Source organism: Caretta caretta, chromosome 6 (genome assembly GCF_965140235.1).
Source record: "Caretta caretta isolate rCarCar2 chromosome 6, rCarCar1.hap1, whole genome shotgun sequence".
Lineage (NCBI taxonomy): Eukaryota > Metazoa > Chordata > Testudines > Cheloniidae > Caretta > Caretta caretta.
In genome coordinates, this window is record NC_134211.1 from 21384146 (window position 1) to 21400384 (window position 16239).

The 16239-nt window shown below is 45.3% G+C and overlaps 1 protein-coding gene across 5 annotated transcripts in view; it reads left to right on the top strand.

Moving 5' to 3' along the window:
• Positions 1-16239, top strand: part of TSPAN4 (tetraspanin 4) — a 683463-nt gene that overhangs the window by 251236 nt on the left and 415988 nt on the right. Inside the window, exon 4 of one of the 5 annotated variants that reach the window (XM_048852861.2) lies at positions 15787-15888. The exons of 3 other annotated variants lie outside the window; for them this stretch is intronic. In XM_048852861.2, coding sequence (XP_048708818.1) covers positions 15799-15888 — 90 coding nt within the window. In that variant the 5' untranslated portion in view covers positions 15787-15798. Of the gene's footprint in view, positions 1-15786; positions 15889-16239 lie in introns of those variants that run through there. One more of the 5 variants, XM_048852866.2, reaches the window with a different exon arrangement.

Below are 16239 nucleotides of genomic sequence, written 5' to 3' on the forward strand. Positions count from 1 at the left end.
GGGAAACTGGGTGAAAATGAATGGCCTGTGATATTGGGGAGATCAAACTGGATGATCTAATGATCTCTTTTGGCTTTTAAGTCTATGCATCTATGAAGTTAAGCTCCAGTTTTGCAAATACTTAAGCACATGTGTAAATTTACTCACAAGAGTAGATCCCATTGACTATGTGTCTGATTAAGTGCTTGCAAAATCTAGGCGTTAGGACCTGATCCGCCCACTGAAGTCAATGGAAAAACTCATATTGACTTCGGTGGGCATTGGATCTGGTCCTTAGATTGTAAACTCTTTGTGGCCGGAGTCATGGTCATTTTGTGTGTGTGTATTCAGTGTCTACCAGAAGCAGGACCCTGATCATGCTACCACAATACCAATAATTAATTAACTAAGGCTGCACCATTAGTACCCGGTCTACCAATATCTGATTCCGTCTGAAGAGAGATTTTAGCAAAACAAATTATTTAACACCCCTTGGATTGGTTTGTTTGTTTTGTAACTGTAAATATTCATTAAAGTTCATTGTCTAATGTGGAACTGAGGCTCTATGGGACCAGGGCCGTGTCTGCTTTACCAGTCTTTACAGCATCATGCAGATCAATAGTGAGGAAATCAACGTGCGAAAAATGTTTCTGAGCAAAAGACTTTTATTGCCCGACTTCATGAAACTTGTGTGCCAGCAACAGCACCGATGCTTTTGATCAGTGTTGTCAGGACAGTTTGCAAAGTTACTGTTAGAGTTGATGAAACATAGTGAGAGAAAGCTCAGGACACCTATTGGGATGCATGGTAGATGTAATTGAGTTTGAAGGTATGTAAATGGTATATGGAGTGAGAGTGGGGTTCCCAAACAGCACTGTACTATTAGACATGCAGTATAAAATTTCCTATTACATTTTAAATTCAGTAAGGGATGTGATTTAACCAAAATGTTCAGACTCTGCTATGGTGACTGTGGAATACAAGCTAGAGAGAAAAGGAAGAAATGGAGAATATTTGGATCAAGAGATAACATCTATTTTTTCTTGATGGGAAGTCCATATGAGAGATGCTTAAGCACAAGCAAGTTTTCTAACAGCTGCCAAGGTATAGGACAGCTATAGGATTTAAAATGCTCCCTGGGCTGTCTAGAGACCTTTTGCCTTTATGTAGGAGGGGTAAAAATTGATCCACCATGAAGGTGAATAATCCTCTTTGCTCCCCACCCCCACATATCCCTGTTCTTCAACTCTTGCTGCTTGTGACAGCAGGCTGGCATTCCATATTGAAGACCCCCTGGCTGACAAAAGGGAGTGATCTGCAGGCTCGTTTGACAGCAGTCATCAATAAGAAACAGAAATGTCACTCAAAAATCCCTTTTTTTCTGCCTACAACGGGAAACAAAACTTGTGAAGGTGAAATGCGGATGAGAGAGAACTCTGAAAATATACGAGCAGCAATTTGAGTCTATGTAAGAGCTTTGAGAACCAAGCATTTCCCTCTGCTGCCTGCGGCATGCTCGCCTTCTGAATAAATGGACACAAATCAGACGTCAAGAATTATAACATTCAAAAACCAGTTGGAGAACACTTCAGTCTCTTTGGGCACTCGATTACAGACCTAAAAGTTGCAATTCTTCAAGAAAAAAACTTCAAAAACAGATTCCAATGAGAGATTGCTGAATTGGAATTAATTTGCAAACTGGATACAATTAATTTAGGCTTGAATAAAGACTGGGAGTGGATGTGTCATTACACAAAGTAAAACTATATCCCCATGTTTATTTCCCCCCTTACTGTTCCTCACATGTTCTTGTCAACTGCTGGAAATGGCCCACCTTGATTATCACTACAAAAGGTCCGTCCCGTCCCCCCCCCTTGCTGGTAATAGCTCACGTTAAGTGATCACTCTCGTTACAGTGTGTGTGGTAACACCCATTGTTTCATGTTTGCCCTGTATATAAATCTCCCCACTGTATTTTCCACTGAATGCATCCGATGGAAGTGAGCTGTAACTCATGAAAGCTTATGCTCAAATAAATTTGTTAGTCTCTAAGGTACCACAAGTACTCCTTTTCTTCTGAAACTGGTGTCAATACTAAATGCTGGTAATATACTTAGAATCTTAGAATATCAGAGTTGGAAGGGACCTCAGGAGATTTAGTCCAACCCCCTGCTCAAAGCAGGACCAATCCCCAATTTTTTTTGCCCCAGATCCCCAAATGGCCCCCTCAAGGATTGAGCTCACATCCCTGGGTTTAGCAGGCCCGTGCTCAAACCACTGAGCTATCCCTGGCACTGATGGTGCCTGTAAGTCTCTAGGGAGACTCCTTGTCTCATTCCGTCCTCTTGCAGTCTATAGTGTCAAGTCACAATGTTGCTAGTGTCCATAAACAGTGTTTCAGAGAGGCAGAGAACAATATGGTCATAAATTTATTTTGGGTACGTAGCACCTAGGTAGCTCAGTTATGGATCAGAGCCCCATTGTGCAAGAGGTTGTATAAACAAGTAATAAAGAAGTTGGTCCCTGCCTCAGAGAGGTCACAGTCTAGGCCCCGATCTTGTGCTGATCACTTCTGTGCTCTCCCAGTGCAAGATTAGGGCCTAGGCAAATGCTTTCACTGATTATCATGGGACTTGCTGTGGGAGGGTGCTGATTGCCTCCTGAAGGATGTTGAGCACCCTCAGCTCCCATGGAAGGGAAGCGGAGATGCAGATAATCAGTTCCTCACAGGATCGAGCCTTTAATCCTCTGTCTTAATAGATATGCAAAGGAGTGAGCAGAGTTAACTTTTTAACCTAATCAGACTACGGATGTTGGCTTTATTTATTTTTAGGAACAAATAAATTCATCATTTCTCTAAAAGAAATAAGTCATTATTTTCCAAATAGACTTCACTGCCCACATGTCTTTATAGAAAATAGGAATAACAATGTTTAATTATGATTAAGGATGGACTGAAATTCCCATAGCACCTATTTAATCAAAAGTAGATGCTCTCTGTGTGGTGCAGTGTTTTCATGCTGTGTTATAGTGACAGTAGCATGTTATTAACAAAACATAATAGGAAAAGTTTTATGTATAACTAATGCACCCTTGTTTTGTAGGTTACAAGGCTGGATAACTATTGGAATTGGCTCTTACTAGCATTATTCTGCACGAAGCAATCGTATAAATGTGACTATAGTGTGTATTGCTTTACTCACTCTTCAGCTTCTACTGTGGCTGAACACCTCTTCCAATTACTCACTATGTGGCTTGATGCTATAACAGGGCATTTCATAATAATAATAATACCTAGTTCTTTTATAGCACTGTTCATCAAGAGAGCTCAGAATGCCTTACGAAGTATCATTAACCCCATTTTACAAAAGGGGAAACTGAGGTATAGAGAAGCAAACTTTGTCCAAAATCATCTGGCAGGCTAGTGGTAGAGCTGAGAATAGAAGTCGTATCTCCAGAGTCCCAGCCCAGTGCTCTGTCCACATGGAGTCACACTGCTTCCCATTTGGTTCACCTCTACTTGGGGTTCATTAGTAGTGCTCGCTTTGTCTGTGCATGTGCCAGAGGGTTTTCATATCAGTGATGTTGATCAGGCACCTTTTGCCAGAACTAAATTAATTTTAAATAAGAGATGCACAAATATAGTGTCTTTTATGTTATCAGATTTCTTCTGGTAGCATCTTTGCCAAATGCATAAAAGTCTGCAATTAGCGGCAGCACATGAGATATAGTCTGTTATTCTGAATAGTTTATTTCTAAAGTAGCTTGACATTGTATTCATTTGATTTATCTGTTCTACAAATATTTTGTTTCATTACCCTTGAGAAGGGTGAAATGTTAGTGAGAAATATTTCATTCCTTTTTTTCCATAAAATGGGAACTGCATAAGTGAAGTGTCATGGTAGAGAAAAAAACGTATTCTTGTGGCGAAGGCACAGGGATGGTGCTTAGGAGATCTAGGTTTGATTCCCAGCTCCGTCTCAGACTTTCACTGGTAAGCTACTTATGGCTCTATTCTGCAAAGTGCTTAAGCCCTGCAAGTTCAGCCTAGAATCTGAAGGTCAAGATGCACTCTATTCTGCCCCACCAGAGGCAATCAGAGTTTAAAGATTCTGTTGATGATGAGTGAAGCAGAATACAAACCAGCTCTGTTCCCAAAGCTGTATTGGCTGTTAAGTACTAACAGGAGTGAAAAGTAGCAAAACCATATTTCTGTTAGATGGATACTGTCACAAAAATGAGCAGGTTTGACGCTAAGTAAGCAAACAGAAAGCCTATCGAACTGATTTTTCATTTTTACATAGTCTCCTTTCAAAGTAGGACAGCAAGTTAAGTGCTAGGTGTCTTTCAAAATAAATTCTTAGCCTTCTAGTTGCCAATCAAAAAATGTGTTCCTCACTGATCCAGTCTAGATGTGCCATACACCAATTAAAAGGTGCACCAAAATGGCTTTGGTTTTTCAAATTGGTCACTTGGTGCCCAGTCCTTAGGAAATGCTTTACAGCTCCTGCTAGGAGTCACCCAGCCTCCACATGTACAAATCCAGGGAATGTTAGTAAGATCATCCATCTGATGACGGTTGTTGGGATGAAGCACAAGGTTCTCTTTGAGGTAGCCATGAGCAAGCCACATGAGGGCTTACAGATCAAACCCAATACTTTGAATTGCCATGAGGAACAAACTGGAGGTGGAGGCTGAGTTTACTGCACAGATGTAGTATTCTCCATGCGAGAGATACCTCTGTCATTCCGCACTATCTGAAGTTTGAGTGATCTCCAAGGAAACTGCACTTCACTAATCCAGTCTGGAGGGGAGGTCACGAGCTGCTGTGGTCTGCAAAGGTCAGTAATGCACTCTGTGTTACCGCTACTACTGGGGAATTACCTTTGAGTAGAGAACTTGGTCAGTGTTTTCAAAAATGGGTGTCCAACGTTTGGCTTCTAAATTTAGGCACCTCATTATGTGGTCTGACAGTTCCTGCTGTAAGGGGGGTTGCAACAACAGCAAATTGTTAAACTTCTAAAATTAAACACATTTAATGAGCTCCAGCTGGCTCCTTTCCCTCATGGCATGTGGAATTGATACTGTTCCTTGTTAACAGACCCCAAATGACCAAGGCTTGATTTCACCAGGCATCACTGAGGTCCTTGACAGGCTACAACCCAACATACTCTGAGGATCTCTGCAGGCAAAACTGGTTGTACCATCTGAAACTCACCTAGAAAGCACCAATCTCACAGAGAAAAATTTCTAATAGGGGCCAATCAAAGTGAATCATTTCCCAAATTCCACCCTCTTCCCTTTTTTTTTTAAATAGCTGTGAGAATTCGGCCCCATTGTGGTTCTTACACTGTGCCCATCATGGTAGCTAAGCATTTTCCAGTAGTCAATTCAGTTCTTTCCATCTTTCTTCATTCTTGTTGGAGGAATATTGCATGTGGATTTTTTATTAGTAGCATTATTTTTAGTATTTTATTTCATTTACATGCACCTTGTTGCTTGTTCTTATTCGTGGAGGCCAGGTTGAAGTGCACTGGATATTGCGGGGGTTCTTATGTCCGGAAGGATTTTGCTTGAGAATCTTGACCCAGGGCCTTAGAAAACTCTCATCTCCAGCTTTCCCTCTTTGACTGGGAACAACCAGATGTGTGAGGCAGGCATCTCCCAAATGCTGAGGGCACAAATTTACTAACTACTGATTCTATAAATAAATTAACTTACAAAGTTCAACAAGAGAAGTGTAAAATGGGGAGCGCTGCAAAGACTTATCTCGTCAAAGCTGAGGCAGTCTACAGAGTCAGCGCGGTGGTGACTCAACAGCACCCAGAGAATCTTTTCTTCCTCGGGAGAAAAAAAAGAAAAGCAGGGGAAACTTTAGGCCTTGAACCAGCAAAGTGCTTAAGCACATGCCTAATTTTAAGCGCATGTAAAACAAATGTAAGGGAGAAGAATATCAGTTCAGTATTATGGATTCTCAGCTTCCATTTACACATATAAATAAAGTGCTCAGCATGTGGAGTTCACATTGGGTGCTGTGAAAATCTGGCTATTGGTGTTACCACAGGAGCGGCTGCGTATTGAGCATGTTTAGAAACATGTCCCTTATTTAGTTGCCCAAATGGCAGCGGAGCTCTTCTAAAAATCCATCCCCTATTGTGAGCGATGAGCTGTTTTGAAAATCTGTGCCCTAGTGCTGAGACGTGACATGGAGAGCACCAAGAGGCAAAATTCTGAAACCTCACCTCCCAGGTCACGCATAGGTCAATTTGTCTCGGCTGACTTTGCTCCATCCATGCAGAAATACATTAATTTAGTAGCAGGAGAGGCTACCTGCTCTTTAAACAGTTTCCTAACCTACAAAGAAGTGTGATTATGCTGAACACACATGAAAAATCTAAGAAACCCCTAGCCCCTTCAGCCGTGTCTTCGCTAGAGATTGAGCTCGAGGGCTGCATCAGTTGTTCCCACCTCCATCCAGATGCCAACCCCCTTGATGGTGTGTTACTCATGGTATTAATTAAGGTAGCATGTTGGTGTGGCCTAGGGCAGACTTTGAGTCAAGCTGCCTTGATTGCAGCTGCATTGTGGTCTCAAGTTAGCCCTGTGACAGAACAGTCTCTGGCCACTAGTCCTTCAATGCCTCCTCCACTATCTGACTGAAAGTGGGATGGAACTGTAGACTTGGAATGGAAAGGAGATGGGGCCTACTTTTCCCTTTGGTGTTGGCCCCACGGCTCTGAACAGGAACCTGTATAAGGATCTGATCCAAAAATTATTGGAGTCAAATAGACTCTGTTGTCTTAAGTGGTCTTTGAATCAGGCCCTAAGCCCAGTTGCTGTTTAAACCGGTTTATAACATAGTTGGCTGTCCAGTCTAGAAGAAAAGGATTTTTAAAATGACTTTTATATGATGTGTCCCTATCGCATTTTAAGTCTAGCTTAATTAGAAAAGTGCTTAGTGGATACTACTCTTATATATGGCTTATACATGCTTAGTGGATACTGCTGTTCTGCATGGCTGAGTGGATACTACTGTTATGCATGGCTTATACGTGCTCAATGTGTACTACTCTTCTGCTCCACCTCATCTAAAAATGGACTTCACCGTTTTAAACTTTGCTGTAAGGCGATGGGTTAAAACAAAGGAGGAGCAAGAGGCAGTGCACCTTCCCTTCCTTCGCTGAAAGCAGAGGGAGAGCTCCCTGTCCTCTCTTTGGCTTTGGGAAGCAGCATACCCGTACAGCTTCCCCTCCTCCTTAGCTGGTGTGGTAAAAGGAGCCCCTCCTCTTTCAACTTACTATAGCCAGGGTGCAAGGCTTTTGTAGATGGGGCAGTTGGGGAAAGGAAACTACATAACCCTATAGCCCTGTCCATTGCTAACCCCCCACAATACAACAAACATCTTCTTTCTTGTTATGGCAGCAAGAGCATATGTTGTAACACAGATGACGTGATCGGCAGCAAACAAGGTGAAATAGTGGGCAGCTTTGAACAACACCACAGAGAAAGAGAATTGACTGTGGGCTGTTTCTCTACATGATGGGATTTCTCTATATGATGAGCCAGATCCTAAAGGTTTCTCCACACTTGGAAATTTACATAAATAGCTGTTCTGGAGCTGGTGTAAATTGGTACAGCTTCAATAGAGTTCTGCCTACTTATACCAGCTGAGGACCTGTCCTGATATATCTACAGCCAGGTTCATCATAATGTCCTATCGCCTTTTTTGAAGTGAGCAGTAGCAAATGACACTTTTTTCGTGTAATGTAAAAAATGCACATCCCAGTTCTAAACACACTCTGCCTTTCCATCCGTTCTTGTCCCCCCGCAGCATCCGTCCCTTTCACAACAATACAGTTTAAACATGAGGCTGTCTCCTGAATCAGACAAAGATCTTCTGGTTCGGGAGATAAGAGGAGAAGAGAGCAATGTATTACACAAAGCAAGATGCAAGAGGGCGAGACGTGTCTAATGGAAAAGAATGGAATATGAAGGAGATAAAAGGATTGGACAAGGGGAGAATGCTGAAATACCTGAAGGAGAAGGAGTGAAAACAAAGAGGATGAAAAGTGGAGCAAAGACAGAAAAGACCTGAAATAGAAATAGGGTAATTTTTAATAGGAGTACCCAGCAAGATCTGATGGGCCAGTTTCTCTGCTTGTGGAAACTGATGGGGGTCCATCTATTTACATCCATAGGGAATATGGCTCATCATCTTGTTCAGACACTGCAGCCTGACTTTATGCAAATACTTTCCCCATCACCCATTGAACACCGAGTTGATAGCAATGGTTTCCTAAGCTGAAGGGCTCTGCTGCTTATTCAGGGCAGCTGCAACCACAGCACTCCTTGTTCTTGCATGCGGTGGAGCTCAGTAATGCTGCCAGCTTGCAGCCCACCTGACTCTTTCCTCCAGGGGCCCTCACGGGTAGGTCAGTGTAACTGGCACTCATCATGTGGCTTGTAGCGTAGATCAGAGTAGCAGTACTTTCAACTGAAAAAAACCCTACCAATGCTTTTCAGTGCCTGAGTGCCTTTCATCCAAGGATCTCAAAGAGTTTTGTAGGACTGTTAATTAAAATTAAGCTTCAAAGCTCCACTGTGAGGTAGGTCAGTATTATTATATCCATTTTGTACATGGAGGGGCAGGGGTGCTGGAACTAGCGGTGCTGGGGGTGCAGCAGCACGTCCTGGCTTGAAGTGGTTTCCATCATGTACAGGGTTTGCAGTATGGTTAAATGGCTTTCAGTACCCCCACTATAAAAATTGTTCCCACGCCACTGAAGGGAGAGGGGAAAGGAGGCGGAGTGAGTCACACAATAAATGTCGGAGGCAGGAATAGGGCAGGCTTCTGGGTCCTGTCACCTGGGCCACACTTGTGGAGGCAGTACACATAGTGGCCTCTAAATGTTACTACATCAAAGGATCCACCCAGAGCTGATTGACCAGCCTTACTTTTACAGTGTTGTACTATCCCTTCCCCAGGGATACATACTTGAGGCATGACTGAACATTTGACTTCTGTTGTTTCCTGGTTCACTGCTTGCGGTTCTAGTGAACTAGTGCGGTTCACTTGGCCTAGAGCTGCACTAGCTTGTGTGTGTGTACAAGTGCCCTTGGCTGAAAGCTAACAGACCTGCTCTGATTCCACATGGCAGTACCTTCTACTAAGGGAGCTGGTGAAATTCACAGGGAACTGACTGCCTTGGATTTGAATGGCACTTGCTTGTCTGCTTGAAGCCAATGGAGATGATCATAGATGGTATCTGGAACAGTGCCCGATTAAGCTTCAGTGGGAGCCCCTACCCCTTCCTCTCCATGCCTTCTTCCCAGCATCTGGGAGGAGAATGTAGGATGTTTTCCTTTTCTCTATCTCCTGGTGTGGAAGGAGGGACTTTGGTAGCTATAGTTAATTGGCTCATCACCTTGTGTGCTCCTGCAGTTGGCATCCTACTTTGTGTGAGGTCAGGCTCATTTCAGACATGGACTCCAAAGAGGTTTGAGAACCTTTAGAGCCCCATACTGAGGTTCGTTATTCAGTGCAGTAGTCAGGGGCCAGCTACCATCCCTTTGGCTGGGGGAGAGAAAATTAATGTATCTTTGTCTGCTCCTGATAATGCCGAGAGGCCTCTCGGATACCCCATGGTGATGGGCACTATATAAGAACCTGGATAGGATGGGGCATGTTGAGAAGCCTTAAGAGTTGGCATCAGCTGCCAGGTTTTTTGTTGTCAGGGATTCACCCACCACGTTACAGGAACTTGGTTGGGTGTGTGAAGAACCAAGCCATTTATAATCCCATACACTAACTTGGATGGAGAAATCTTTCACAAAAACAGTTTGACCTATAAGCCTGTCCAAATTCTACATGGGCATGATCCCAATTCCTATCAAAACCTACTGAAGATTCCAAGGCTTAAATTTGGAAAAGCAACTAGGGGAAGAGAAAGTGCAGAAGCAGTTTGTCTGATGCATGTCAGAGACCATGACATTTTGGATGTCCAATTTGAGGCACTTTAAAGGGGCCTGACTTTCAGGAAGTGCCAAACACTTGCCCTCTGAAAATCAAATCCCTTTGAAGTGTCTTAAGTTGAGCATCCAAAATCAGTAATTTTTGAAAATAGAGGCCCCATTTACTTTAATGGGAGTTGGATCAAGCAATAAGTCACCTTTCATTGCCAAGAAACTGGCCACAATTAGTCTTGGGGTAAGTGAATGCAGCTGCTTGTGAAATCGGTGGACGTTAAACCTGCTGAATTTGGTCCAAGGTGACTGTCATCTATAATTTTGTGTTGCCATGTAATAAAAATAACCACTAGCAGCTAAAAACAGCTTCCATACAAGGAGAGATTAAAAAAAAATGGGGACTCTTCAGCTTAGAAAAGAGATGACTAAGTGGGGGTATAATAGAGGTTTATAAAATCTTGAATGGAGTGGAGAAAGTGAATAGGGAAGTGTGATTTACCCCTTCACATAACACAAGAACTAGGGGTCACCCAATGAAATTTACAGGCAGCAGGCTTAAAATAAACCAAGGGGAGTACTGCTTCACACAAGGCACAGTCAAACTGTGGAACTCCTCACCCGGGGATGTTGTGAAGGCCAAAAGTATAACTGGGTTTACAAAAATTAGGTAAGTTCCTGGAGGACAGGTCCAACAATGGCTATTAGCCAAGATGATCAAGGAAGCAACCTCATGCTCCAGGTGTCCCTAAGCTTCAGACTTTCAGAAGATGGGACAGGACTACAAGGGACAGCTCACTTGAAATTGCCTTGTTTTGTCCATTCCTCTGAAGCATCTGGCATTGGCCACTGTCAGAAGACCAGATTCTGGAATAGATGGACCATTGGTCTAACCCAGTATGGCCGTTCTTATGCTCTAAAAAGCAGAGTAGGGGATTCTGAGATCTATCCCTGTTGTTGCCATGAATATCTGAATATTTGACCTATAAGCCTATCCAAACTCTCCTCATCCTGGAAAAGTTCTGCATTGAAAAAAAAATCAGTTTTACTATATGTTGCCTTTAATTTTTCTCTCAGAGGGCGAGGTAACTTTTACATCTTCCAGTGCAGGCTTTAGAATATAATGACAGAATCCTTTCGTCATGGTGAAGTATTGGCAATTTAGTAATTTAGTTCCTAGCTCTTGTATTCTTCTCATGTCCTGTTGTGCTCAATATTCTGGATGGCACAGAAGCTGCAGTATAAATCCTTGACTTGGCAACAGAAGTTCCATCCAATTATCTCACTGACTAGTCTTTATTACACTTCATCTACTTTTCTGATTTCATTTCAGATTTGCTATCATCTGTTCCACAAGTGGTAAGGACAGGCATAGGTGTTTGTAGATACAGATATATGTGTTCATATGTATACATATTAAATATGTACACAGCTATGCTTTACTGTGAAGTACAAAGCCCACTTGTCATCCTCTGCGGGAGTGGGCTGCCACTGCTTTTTCCATCGCACCCACTCTCAAGGTGCCTCAAAGAAACAAATAAACAGAAATAAATGGATTCAGAAAGCATGCATTCCTGCAATTGTTCAGAAGTGAACCGGTTGACTTGACAAGTTCAATTTTGAAAGCAATCTTTTTCGGTGAACGGAAAGATAACAAGTGAGAAATCCAGCACGGGAAACAAAGGAGACTCAATTTACCAACTGTCAGACATGTGGCATTAACTTTGAGCAAAAGGAACACCAAATTCTGTGATGCTTGAGACTTCAGTGGAGCCCAGAAGTGAGATACACGTGTTGGAAGGAGGAAGACGAGGGGCCCTTGGGCTGCTAGATTTTGTTTAGCTCCTTTAAAAAAATTTCTCCATTAAGGGGACTTTTCTTGCATGGAGGGAAAGCTCACAGCATAGACATAGGAACAAACAAGTTAAAAGGGATGGGGAGCAATGAACCTTAATGGAAGAAATTCTCTTTCTCTCCTGTTAAAACCTCCTACTGGATTGAAGGCCCATTTCGCTCCAAGTGCTGTTCCTTTCAGAGAAAGTTACGCTTGCTGATTCCTTCCAGTCTTGTTTGGAGGAAGAAGAGGGAAATGATGGGGAATGGACATGGTTCCCATTTACAGTTCTGCTCCTTTTACCTGTTCTTGATTATTACAATTCAAAATGGCATTTCCCTTAAGAAAAGCTGGCAAAGTTTACAAACTATGGAAAAAAAAAAAAGAAGATGGACTACCCACTGGCTTGTGTACAGATTTGGCTGTGCATAACAACTGTTCAGCCGCACCATGCCATATGCCATTTGTGACAAAGTTCCAAGCCTGTAATTGTGGGTCCCGCGCTTTCTGGCGGATCCAGGGGCCTCAGAGACTCACTAAGGCCCCAGTGTGACCTTTCTTTAACAGTGTAGTGGCCAGTGTCACAGCCTATTGAGTTACTTTCATCACAGGCCAGTATGGGAGATGGAAAGGGGAAATACCCCACAGTCTTTGTGGCTCCACAGAGCTCAGTAGGCACAGTTTGCCCTCCTGAATAGACCGAGTCTTGCTTCCCCTCTCAAGGGGATTTCTGTAGAGTATTGGGGCAGGGGAACCCGGGCCTGTCCTCTACTCTGGGTTCCAGCCCAGGGACCCTAAGGGTAGCAGCTGTTGGTGGCTTTCCCTCCACTGCTAAATGCTGCTTTGATTCCCTGGGCCACTTCCCCCGTGGTCCCCTCTTCCTAGCTTCACCCTTACCTCAGGATACAGCAATGCTTCCTCCTCCAGCTACTTTAACCTGGGCTCTCCTGAGGGAACTGGAAAGGAGAGCTTTTAAGCAGTCTGAGTGAGACCTTGATTGATTCCACCTGCCTCCATTAGCCTAAGACCTTAACTGGTTAATTGGCATCAGGTGTCTTGATTGGCCTGGAGTAGCCTTTGTTTGGCTATCCAGGGAACCAGGGACCTGCTCATCCTGAGGCTGATATACCTGCCTTCCACCACTCTCTTATATACCTGGTGGGCCAGCCTCTATTCCACCTTAGTGCCGAGGCCCGCCGGGGATATCAGTTGGCGGCTCCTTCACGGGGCCGTGAGCACGGGCGTGTATTTGGCGCGGTTCACCCCGATTCCGGACACCTGCCCCTTTTGCGGCGTGAGGGAAACCCTGGCGCATGTCTATCTGGAGTGCGCCAGGTTGCAGCCCCTATTCCGGCTCCTCACCAACCTTTTGTTACGGTTTTGGTTGCACTTTTCTCCTCACCTTCTCATCTACGCACTCCCTGTCCGTGGCCCCACTAAGTCGCGGGACCTCCTGGTCAACCTCCTCCTGGCCCTAGCTAAAGCGGCCATCTATAAAACCAGGGTGAGGAGGTTGGCCGATGGAGTCTCCTGCGACTGCGGGGCCTATTTCCGATCCTCTGTCCGTTCACGTCTCCGAGCGGAGTTCCTCTGGGCGGCGTCCACCGACTCCCTTGACGCCTTTGAGGAGCGGTGGGCGCTGTCCGGGGTTCTCTGCTCGGTGTCCCCGTCCGGTTCCCTTCGTTTGACCCTTTGACCGCACTCCCGTCCCTGTTTTTCATTAGTTGTCCCCCGTAATTAGTTGGCTCTCCAGGCCCTGTGGATCTCCCCCTTAGGCTGGGGGGGGCTCCTTTCGTAGTGGACGAGCTCCGCCCGCCCACTCCCTGGATCCCAATAGGACCACTCTCTTATATACCTGGTGGGCCAGCCTCTATTCCACCTTAGTGCCGAGGCCCGCCGGGGATATCAGTTGGCGGCTCCTTCACGGGGCCGTGAGCACGGGCGTGTATTTGGCGCGGTTCACCCCGATTCCGGACACCTGCCTCTTTTGCGGCGTGAGGGAAACCCTGGCGCACATCTATCTGGAGTGCGCCAGGTTGCAGCCCCTATTCCGGCTCCTCACCAATCTTTTGTTACGGTTTTGGTTGCACTTTTCTCCTCACCTTCTTATCTACGCACTCCCTGTCCGTGGCCCCACTAAGTCACGGGACCTCCTGGTCAACCTCCTCCTGGCCCTGGCTAAGGCGGCCATCTATAAAACCAGGGTGAGGAGGTTGGCCGATGGAGTCTCCTGCGACTGCGGGGCCTATTTCCGATCCTCTGTCCGTTCACGTCTCCGAGCGGAGTTCCTCTGGGCGGCGTCCACCGACTCCCTTGACGCCTTTGAGGAGCGGTGGGCGCTGTCCGGGGTTCTCTGCTCAGTGTCCCCGTCCGGTTCCCTTCGTTTGACCCTTTGACCGCACTCCCGTCCCTGTTTTTCATTAGTTGTCCCCCGTAATTAATTGGCTCTCCAGGCTCTGTGGATCTCCCCCTTAGGCTGGGGGGGGCTCCTTTCGTAGTGGACGAGCTCCGCCCGCCCACGTCCTGGATCCCAATAGGACCACTCTCTTATATACCTGGTGGGCCAGCCTCTATTCCACCTTAGTGCCGAGGCCCGCCGGGGATATCAGTTGGCGGCTCCTTCACGGGGCCGTGAGCACGGGCATGTATTTGGCGCGGTTCACCCCGATTCCGGACACCTGCCCCTTTTGCGGCGTGAGGGAAACCCTGGCGCACGTCTATCTAGAGTGCGCCAGGTTGCAGCCCCTATTCCGGCTCCTCACCAATCTTTTGTTACGGTTTTGGTTGCACTTTTCTCCTCACCTTCTCATCTACGCACTCCCTGTCCGTGGCCCCACTAAGTCGCGGGACTTCCTGGTCAACCTCCTCCTGGCCCTGGCTAAAGCGGTCATCTATAAAACCAGGGTGAGGAGGTTGGCCGATGGAGTCTCCTGCGACTGCGGGGCCTATTTCCGATCCTCTGTCCGTTCACGTCTCCGAGCGGAGTTCCTCTGGGCGGCGTCAACTGACTCCCTTGATGCCTTTGAGGAGCGGTGGGTGCTGTCCGGAGTTCTCTGCTCGGTGTCCCCGTCCGGTTCCCTTCGTTTGACCCTTTGACCGCACTCCCGTCCCTGTTTTTCATTAGTTGTCCCCCGTAGTTAATTGGCTCTCCAGGCCCTGTGGATCCCCCCCTTAGGCTGGGGGGGGGGATCCTTTCGTAGTGGACGAGCTTCGCCCGCCCACTTCCTGGATCCCAATAGGACCACTCTCTTATATGCTTCTGGTCTGACTCCGTCACACATTGTAAATCCGTGCCCGCCTCAGTTGTTTGCTGGTGGCTTCTCAGATTTACACCAAGTCACTTCCAAAACTACCCACTGGCTCACGAATCTGGGACCAACGCGGCTACAACGGCACTGCATACATGATCTGGATTTGGTCATTTGAATGTTGCTAATCTCCTCTCTTGTCATACGACAGAAGCAACAGCAGCAGCATCACAGACACAATAGCCGCCGAAGTTTACAGAGCACTCTTTGGGAATACAGGTGCGTGTTTTCCGTTAACTCCAGTGGGAGATTATGCCACAAATAGCTCTACCAAAAATGGTAATTCTGCTGGTTACTTCCTTTGTGGCACAACTTCTGTGGACAGCTATATGGAGAAGTAATAGATTTACATGCAAAGGACTAGATCCTCAGCTGCTGTAAATAGGCATAGCTCCATTGAAGTCAGTGGTTGTATGGAAATTTATACCAGCTGAGGATCTGGCCCAAGAACTGTAAGAGGTGGAATATTACTGTTCGGGTTATAAAGAAAGGGTTTCCTCTATATATGGTACAGATATTTTTGATTGCACTCCGATATTACTTTGAAAATGACATTTCCAAAAATTAGGTTTTATTTGTTTTTAAATGGGAGAGGAGAAGAGGCATCAAATGAAAGCTTAGATTTGACCAAAATTGAAAGCTTAGGTCTCTGTTCTCAACAGGAGATGCTTCCTACTCACTGTGAGTAAATGTATTTTTCAGGCCCTGCCCTGCATGTTGGAAACCTTGAGACAACATCATTTGGATGTGGGTGACACTAAGAAAGTGAAATGGGACCTTAAACAACAAGGGAAATTGACCAGAGTAAGTTCTGCCCTAATTGAGCGATGTGCAAGGAGGAAATGGCATATTGCTTGGTGAAAAGTAAGACCCTGATCCTGGGAATTGTCCACGGATCTCCTCACCAACAGAGATCAGTCCTTAGATATTATAAGTTTTGTATCAGATTAAATCTTATGGATTTTTATTCATGCTTAGTAATTAACAACAACAGCAACATAAGATTGTGCCTCATATCAGCATTTCCAGTTTTGGTGTGGCAATAGGAAGTACAGAACCATTTTGTCAGATGCACGTTAGAGACATGAAGAGAAGAAGAGGAGAATTATTAATTTGTAATATACAGAGAGTGGCTTGGAGAGGATTCTCTGATGT